Source organism: Condylura cristata, unplaced genomic scaffold, assembly GCF_000260355.1.
Source record: "Condylura cristata isolate star-nosed mole 26May11 unplaced genomic scaffold, ConCri1.0 scaffold00026, whole genome shotgun sequence".
NCBI classification, from domain to species: domain Eukaryota; kingdom Metazoa; phylum Chordata; class Mammalia; order Eulipotyphla; family Talpidae; genus Condylura; species Condylura cristata.
In genome coordinates this window covers 28,567,505-28,575,785 of record NW_004567127.1, presented here as the reverse complement: position 1 = coordinate 28,575,785, position 8,281 = coordinate 28,567,505, and the positions used below count along the sequence as shown (strand labels likewise).

At 50.9% G+C, this 8,281-nt stretch overlaps 1 protein-coding gene across 1 annotated transcript in view; it reads right to left on the bottom strand.

Annotated features, from left to right (window-relative positions):
• Positions 1-2,884: 2,884 nt before the first annotated feature.
• Positions 2,885-8,281, bottom strand: part of CCNJL (cyclin J-like) — a 47,404-nt gene continuing 42,007 nt past the window's right edge. The window contains exons 4-6 of the mRNA XM_012730067.1: positions 6,225-6,527; positions 4,702-4,861; positions 2,885-3,369 (exon numbers count right to left, since the gene is read on the bottom strand). Of these exons, the coding sequence (XP_012585521.1) occupies positions 2,946-3,369; positions 4,702-4,861; positions 6,225-6,527 (887 nt within the window). The 3' untranslated portion in view covers positions 2,885-2,945. The remainder of the gene's footprint in view (positions 3,370-4,701; positions 4,862-6,224; positions 6,528-8,281) is intronic.

The window sequence follows — 8,281 nt, the reverse complement described above, 5'->3', positions numbered from 1 at the left end:
ACAGAATTGGATTTTGCATGACCAGGAAGAAAAGGCTTTTCATAGTCTTATGTTGTTACCTCCTAAAGATCCTTTGATAAAAATTCAAAGTTTGAGGAAAAATGGGAAGAAGGGCCTTCCTGGTGAAGCGAGAGTGGAAGTCTCAGTGTATCAAGCTATCACCAGCCACTGCAGCCCGAGTCCCATCCCCAGCTAGGGAGCTGACCCACAGGGCACAGCAGACCTCTCCTGTCTCACCTGCCGCTCCCCTCATCAGCGTGTTTCAGTATACATCTGTTCTGTTTCTTACTCTGTCTCTGGTGAATCCTCTCACCCCCATACCTCTAGCCTGTACCCCAGTTCTTCTATGAATAAATAAACCTTAATTAAAAAGAAAAAAGGAATAAAGCAAGTCAAAATGACAAAGACATGTATCAGATGTTTACATCATGGATTTGACAAGGCAAAAGTTATATAAACTAGCAAATACTAATAAAGTGAGAGTCCTGGGGGGTGGGGTAAGAAGTCAAAGGGATAAAAGAAAAAAGCTGCTACAGGGTGTGGGCAGCTTCAGGCTCGTTCCTTCTGTCCCTAGGGGAATAGCCTCTCCAAGCACCCAGTGTCCGACCTGTAGAATACAGCTCGTGGTAACTTCTAGCCAGCAGCTACTAGGATGATTCTAAGAACTGTGATAAACAGGTTCCCTGGCATAATGCTATGTACCCGGCAAACACTCAGTTAGCACCACTGTTGTGATTGGGGCCCCCGAGACCAGGTATTATCTATCCTCACTTGGGCAAGGGGCCTGTGGCCACAGCCATCAACCCTAGTAAGCAAAGTAGCAAGCTCACTTTGGATGCTGGGCAGCTATGAAGAAAAGGGGAAGGAGATGAGAGCATCGCCAGATTTATAACCAGAAGGCTAAGGTACAGGAGAAGGCCTTCCACAAAGTGGGCGGGCCTCGTGCAATCAGGGGAAGGCCCTTTGAAGTTTCCTGGAGAAAGAATTTGTCTATGATTGTAACTGAGAAATCCTTCTGAAATTCCAACTTGTCTGGCAGGCTTTGGATTCACCTGCAACATTAACTCTTACCTGAATTTCCAGCCTGCTGGCTTGCCCTACAAATTGCTCACTGCCAGCCCCCATAATTGCACGAGCCAGTGCCTGAAAATTAATCTTCCTTGCTGTACATCTGCTTCTGTTTTTGCGAGAACTCCAACTGTTGGTGGTAGATCTGGGATGTCAATATCCATTCACTCCAGCTGCCCAGTCTGCCTCTCTGAGGCGGCCCCCCTCCACCTCGGAGGGCAGGACCCCACTTTGCTGTCACTATCACCTGTGCACGGGCCACCGGGGCTGACAGGTGGGAAGAGACACCCAGGAAAAGAACTGAGACCACAAGCAGGTGATGTGTTTATTGTGGGGATGCCCTTTTCTGTGAGGCTCTACCAGCCCCTAGTCCCCAAGGAGACAGATACAATAACTTGGAATCCAAACCAGTTGCACATAAATAGAAGGAGGTTGGCAAGGGAAAAAAAGAAAAAAAAAAAAAAAAAAACAGCAAACGGATGTGCAGGTTCCTATGCTAATGTAACCAAGTCACAGAGCCTGCTCCCCACCCAGGCTCTTCCTTCTCCCACCCCCATGCTGGGGCTTCAGCTGTGAGGCAAATCGGCTTCGGATCCTACTCAGCAGCCACTGGCCCGGCTCCACTCCCAACCCTGGGACTGGCAAATAAGTCAAAGAAAGCCAACCTGGGTTTTTCTTAAAAAACAAAAAAAATCCTTCTGTTGTTTTTTGCACCTCCCGATTCTGACGGGTGTCCCCCTGACTCTGAACCAACCCCCCCCCAAAAAAAAAACCACGCAAGCTGAGCGCCAGCCAAGAGACAGAATTACACATATTGCACATGGTTCCCAGAGTCTTCCTGAGAGCCCAATACTGGCTTTCAATCCAACCAATCGCTTGCTGTCAGTGAATTCACAGACCCAAGCACACCCCTATACTTCAAATCCAGCTGGCCTGGAGCCAAGATTCCACACCTTCATCCTCTGCCAGTGGCCCAACTCCAAGCTGAGGCTGGACTGTACCCCTCTCCCTGGCTGTCGGGTAGAGGGAGATGAAGGGTGTGGGTTTTAAGCCTCTGCCTATCAACAACTTTTATCCTCAGGTTACTGAAGTCCCGCAGGTGAACACAGCATCCAAGATGTGGAGACTTCTGGAACTGAGAGCTTGGAAAATGCTTCTCCCCACTACAGGCTTTTGCAGTCACCAGCAGTCAGCCACCAGCAGGGTAAACCCCACAGCCCTCGTGTGGGACGGGCCATGTGACTATCCATGTTTTCTTTCTTTCTCCTACGATTTTCAAGTATCACCAAATCCCTGATGTGGCATGTAAACAAGACCTCTTACTGAGCAGAAAGCTAGGTCACTTCGGGGAGCAGCAGCAAGTGAGCACGTGAAAAGGTTGAGTAAGGTTTTCAGTTGGACAACCATGATGAGACCGAGGCTGAGGCATCACACACAGGCCCTGGGTTTGGAGCCAGGGAGGAGCAGCCGCCCCTGGGGCAGAGCACACGGGCTGCCCCCTGACTCCCAGTGGCAAGGAATAAAGAAACCAGGCATGCTGAAGATCAGGGGGCTGGGTCGGCTCCCAGCCTCCCGGCCTGGCTTCTCACCAGGTCTGGCTGTATCTCTGGGCCTCTACTCCAGAGAGTGGCACCAGCCACCCCTGGCTTCCAGGCTGCACGTGGACAATATCCACAAAGGACATTTCCTGGAGGACATTCTTGGTGAGGTATGTAATGGGCTGTTTTGCTCTGGGTCAGTTTTATTTTAAAAAAGAGCGTGAATCCTCTCCATCCAAGGGTAGTAAGGTTCTGCGGGGACCCCCGCTCCACTGGGGTCCCCCTTCAGTGCTCCCTTATCCTGCCTGGGTGTAGGCCTTCTGCTGGCCCAAAAGTGACCTATCTGTCAAAACAGCCCGTGGGGAAGGTGTGGCTGCCGCTGAAGTAGCTGCTTCCGTAAGTGGTGGCTAGGCAGTGTCTGGGTTCAGTTGTGATGGCCATCTGCATGCCGAGGGATGTGGGGAGCCGCAGGGGACACAAGTCCAGGGGCTGGAGGGCTGGGTACGGGGCATGGAGGGATGAGCCAGCACCCCCTGAGAGCAGGTTCCCAGGACGGTGGACCTGCAGCGAGTCCCGATAGGCCAAACACAGGTCCTGCACTGGGGTCTGGAACTGAGGCAGGGCTGGGGTCGCTGGCTGGCTGAGGGCCGGATAGGCGGGCGGCTGGAACAGCACCTGTGTGGGGGTGGAGGCGTTGCCAGGCACCACCGCCAGGGCCTGGCTCTTGACAGCAACAGCGTCCTTGAGGATGTTGTCGTAAGCTCTGAAAGGAAAGGGCCTGTGTGAGACTTGGAGGTCAACGGCCACAGAACCAGATACTGTGACCACGTCTACTGGCCTGGCTACGTGGGGCCCCAGGAGATCCATGTGCTGTGTTGCTGGGCCTTGCCTGTCACTTCAGCTGTTCTCTGACTAAATGCAGGTCTCTGAGCTCAGCTTCAATCTGCTTCTTCCCAGAGAACCACGTCTGACTTATTCAAGACCAGCCTAGTGTCCTGATGCCACATCACTGCCCCATCTCAGCCGTCACCACCCCTGAAAATAACTTCCAGGTCACTACCTTACCCCAGGGGTGAGTGCAAACTCCAGGAAGGATGATGCCATGTGCTTTGTTTGGTTCACTGCCCCCACTTTCTGACCCTGCACCCAGGATGGACAGGGCAGGTGCCACACCTGTGGACACTCCTGAACGAACCCCAAGTAAGCTGCCCACGAGGGCTTATGTTTCTCTCTCTAAAAGAGGGACGGAATAAGTTTTTTTTTTTCTATTTGAAAAAAAGAAAAAAAGACTTCCAGGATAAAACTTCTTGGAAAAATTAAGAGATTTATACAAGAAAGGAGCAGATGAGGCCGCAGCAGATCTGAGCAGTGAGTCACCACAGAGCCCAGCATGGAGAAGAGGCAGGGTTGTCTGCTTTAGGCCCAAGGAACAGCCAGCAGTCTCACCAGGTAGCTCCTGGCTCTGGGCACCTTCTAAAAGGACATATTTTAAAAGTAGGCCCCAGGAGAGGACTGGCAATTTAGAGGAATGAGACGCAGGCTGCCTGCTGGGGAAAGGTTTTCCCATCAGGGGCTTGCCCAGTGGTCAGTGGGTGGGCACGGCCTGGGTGCAGCTAGGCAGGATCTCCCTGCGGCTCTGCTCCTGGCACGGCTGACTTTCTCCAGGGGCCCAGAGTGCCATCCAGTGTCTTGGGTACATTCAACAACTCTTCCCGGCAGTCACAGGGGCATCTGCATGGCCACTGTGGCCTCCTCTGTTATGCCACCCTGGGTTCAGCTGGCACACATCTTAATGAGTCATCAGTCATCACCACCTAAGACAGGCTGATAACCTGCACCCAGGTGGAGAGCCCAGGCATTTAGAAAGGTGCGGGCATAGGGCCTCCTCTCCCTCACTCTGTGATGCTGAATGCAAGCCCGCAGCTCCCCCAAACAGGAAGGGCCAACTTCCCAAGCCCCAATTCTACCAGGAGTCACCGTGGCCCATTTGCCGTGAGACACTAGCTGGGACTTAGGGAAATTGCCCGAGGTGGGTCTCAAGAGCCAGTGGAACCTCGTAATTTCCGAAGCTTGGAAGGACCAGAGAGGCACTGACACCAGCAGGATTTCCAGGCATGCGCTGAGATGCTCCAGGGAGTAGCTGGAGATCCTCTGAAGGTCTCTGGTCCAGTAGGGAGAGAGCTGAAGGCAAATCCTAGCGGCCCCAACGCAGGCTGCAGCAACCACAGAGGGCTGGAATTTGTAGAAGATATGATCTGCCAGAAAAGCATAGGAGTCAGCATCACAAAGCCTCCCCACACCCTGGAGGTGCTGGGCACCCCCTCACCAGCTTGTAGCCTGAGAACAGAAAGCAATGATGAGGTCAGAGACTGTTCACTGTGCACATGTACACACACACACAGCCCCATTCTTGAAGTTGAAGCACTTTAGCCCTCAGACTGGGCTTTCTGACGTAGCCTAGAGCAGTGAGTTTTAAAATATGGTCCGTGCCAGGAACTGCGAGTGGCTTGCTGGTGGGCTACAGACAACCAGTGAACACCTGCTGTTTCCTTGGTCTCTGGGGTGAATGACTCACTACTTCAAAGGTTCCTGTTCTGGAGTTGGACCAAAGGCTACTTATTAACAGTAACAAAGTCTGACCCACAAGAGACAGTAAAAATCTGTGGAATGAATGAATGAATGGCTCTGAACGTGTGGCATTCATCACTGAAACTGGGCCTTCCTTAGGTTTACTGAGGAACCTTCCCTCCACCCCCAGATTGAATAAAGTATGATTGACATGTAAAGATTGCATACACTTAGGGTGTAATGTGAAATGATCTGGGAAATCTTAATGTCCTACTAAGTGGCCACTAACTCATGGCATCCTGGTGATTACTGTAGTTTTCACGAATGACCCGCGGTTATCAGCACATGACTACATGGTCTTCAATGATTCAATTTCTTTAATGCCTGCCTTTTAAAGTGAGAATCAGGCAGGGTATTGTTATAGTGACAGGCACTGTTAAGGAGAGAAGACACCCCAGGTTCAAATCCTAGCAGTGGGTTGGGGTCAGTGACCTCTTGGGCAATAATGAAGGAAACTGACTGAATGATTGTCATAGTCGTTGTGAGGCTTAGATGAGACAATGCACACAAAGCACTAAAATAAGGTGCCTTGCACACTATAAGCAGGCAATTAACGTTAGATATCACTGCTGCTATCGTTATCAGATTTTGTGCTGGGCTCAGGTAGTAGCGTCAACAATCATCCTGACCAAGCATTTTATTTAATATCTAGGTTTTTACGACACTGGGAAGAATGAAAATCAAAGCTGCCAATAGCGCAGCTTTCTAGCTAGAGTAGGTATAAACATATGATGTATGATGATAGCTCTTCTGGAATCACCTCCTGCAAGTCTGGACTATTGAGAGCATCTGTAATGTTTCGGATAACTGTGAGAATAATCACTAGGTGACCTGTAAGTTTGTAAGGTACCAGTCACATAGTTACACGTTACTGGTAACACTTGTCCTCTGCTCTGCCAAGTGGGGGGTGGGAGATTTGCGTGGATGGGCCTGGATGCACACCCCAACCACGGGGTGGGATGGGTGACAGCTGCTGACATGGAGCCCCACCTTGCAGAGTGACCTCGAGGAAGTAGTGGGCATACTCCTTGAGGCATTCTTTGGTCTTGCGGAGGCAGATGGTGGGCCAGCTATGGCAGTGGAGGTCCTTCTGGCTGACAGAGGCCAAGAGGTAGTAGTCAAGGAAGTGGGCGGGGGTGGGCAGGCAGAGGTTCCAGCAGAAGGCCTCCAGGAGCAGTAGCTCCGTGCTCAGCAGCTCCTGCTTGGTCAGCATGAAGTTCTGGCTGCTCAGGATCCGCGTGCTGTTGATCTGCTCCAGCTTGGGCACATGGTCTTCCCGATCCTCAAACTTACCTGCAGGACAAGCAGAGGTTACTGGGAGACAGTGCTTGCCTGACCCAGGCAAGGAAGGCCCACCTCCAACCATCTGGCAGGTGTTGCAGGGAGCTCGAAAGAACAGAAGCAAGGAGAGTAACAGGACACATTCCGACCTGGGCTCTACCTCCAGCTGTGTGAGCATGCACAGGTGTCTCACCCTCTCTGTGCCTCAGGTCTGTCATCTGAAAATGGGAACGATAGTTTGCAAGACTTCTGTTCAGTTCAGCGAGAAAAAGCATCCCAAATGTTTGGGATGGCAGTGGACACAGAAGTTGCTCAAAGGGGCGTCCAGGCTCAGGGGATAAGGGGGTCCTCTGTGCTCTGCCTCATTCAGCCTCAGGACCAGCCTAGGGGTCAGGCCACAGCGAGAATGAACTTTCAGTGCTAACAGTGTCCCTCCAGATGTGGGAAAATACGTCACCCCCCAGCCCCTAGCCCCAACGTCTTCAATGTTGAACTTAAACCCTGTCTGTAGTTGTGAGTTTGGGTCCCTCAGAAACAGTGTGTGCAACACACACAGTTGGAATATATAACCCTTCATATAACAATCCAGAGCAAGCTATGACCCTGTTTGCCTCCTCTCTGCCTCATGGACCTGCTCTTTAAATGTCTCCTAACTCCCTTCCAGCAGTGAGGCTAAACTCTCCTTTCTAACACTGGTACTCTCCTTTGTGAGTTTCTGGTAAAGCCTTGGGTGGTTCAACTACACTTAACATTCTCTGGTGAATTCTTTCCCTAGAGAGTAAAAGGATCTCCCCCTTTGGCTCGGTCCCTATAACACTGTCAATGTGCCTGGAAGATTAAAAAAATCCTCAACTATCACAGGGCTTAGCCTGGCTGTCTGGGGCCAGGGACAGGTGCGTGAAACCTGAGGAATGTTGGGTATGGTGAACCCTGCACACAGCCTCACAGAGCCTCCCATAGCCCATGGCCGGCACATGGGGTGCTCCTGGCAGGTCACACTGATGAGTGGACAGATGACCATGAGGTTAGCCAAGTGGCCTCGCCTCGAAACCACAACTGGGCCGTGGTGACAAGACACCGCTGACTGCCAGCTCGGCAGGACACTCCCAGTCTGCGTTCTTTCCACAGCTTTCCTCTTTCGTTGGAAATGACTTTGGGGAAGGGAGTGGTAAAATGCACAGAACATAAAATTTCCCATTTCAACTATTTTGACCGCACAGTTCTATATCATTCAGTGCATTCACAATGTTGTGTAACCAATCTCCGGGACATCTTGCAAAATCGAAACTTTGTCCCCAGGAAACAGTTTCAGAGGCCCCAGGCGCTAGTCCCAGCCACCACTATTCTGTCCGCATCCACTAAAGTCTGGCCTTTCTTCTTCCGCCTGCTGTCCTAGCAACCAAGCTTTCAAGCAGACCAAACAGGATTCCTGACTTTTCTGAACTGGGTCCAAAAGAAGCAGTATTTCTCATTGCTTTAAAAAAAAAAAAAAAAGCAACACCAAAATTCTGCATTGAGGAAATCTTTGAATATAACAAAAAAAGAAAAAGAAAAAGAAAAAGAAAGAAGAGAAAAAATGTTATAATGAACCTCTAGGAAGGCAGTCCCCAGTTCTGACAATCAAACTAACCTGCCTTTAGGAAATTTCTTAAACCAAAAGGTAAAGGGCGCAGAACAGGATTCTATATGGTCACTGCTGCCCTATTTTCCATGCTCCGACCCAGGTCCCTCAGTCTACCAGACAGGCTGCGTTACACCGACTCCCG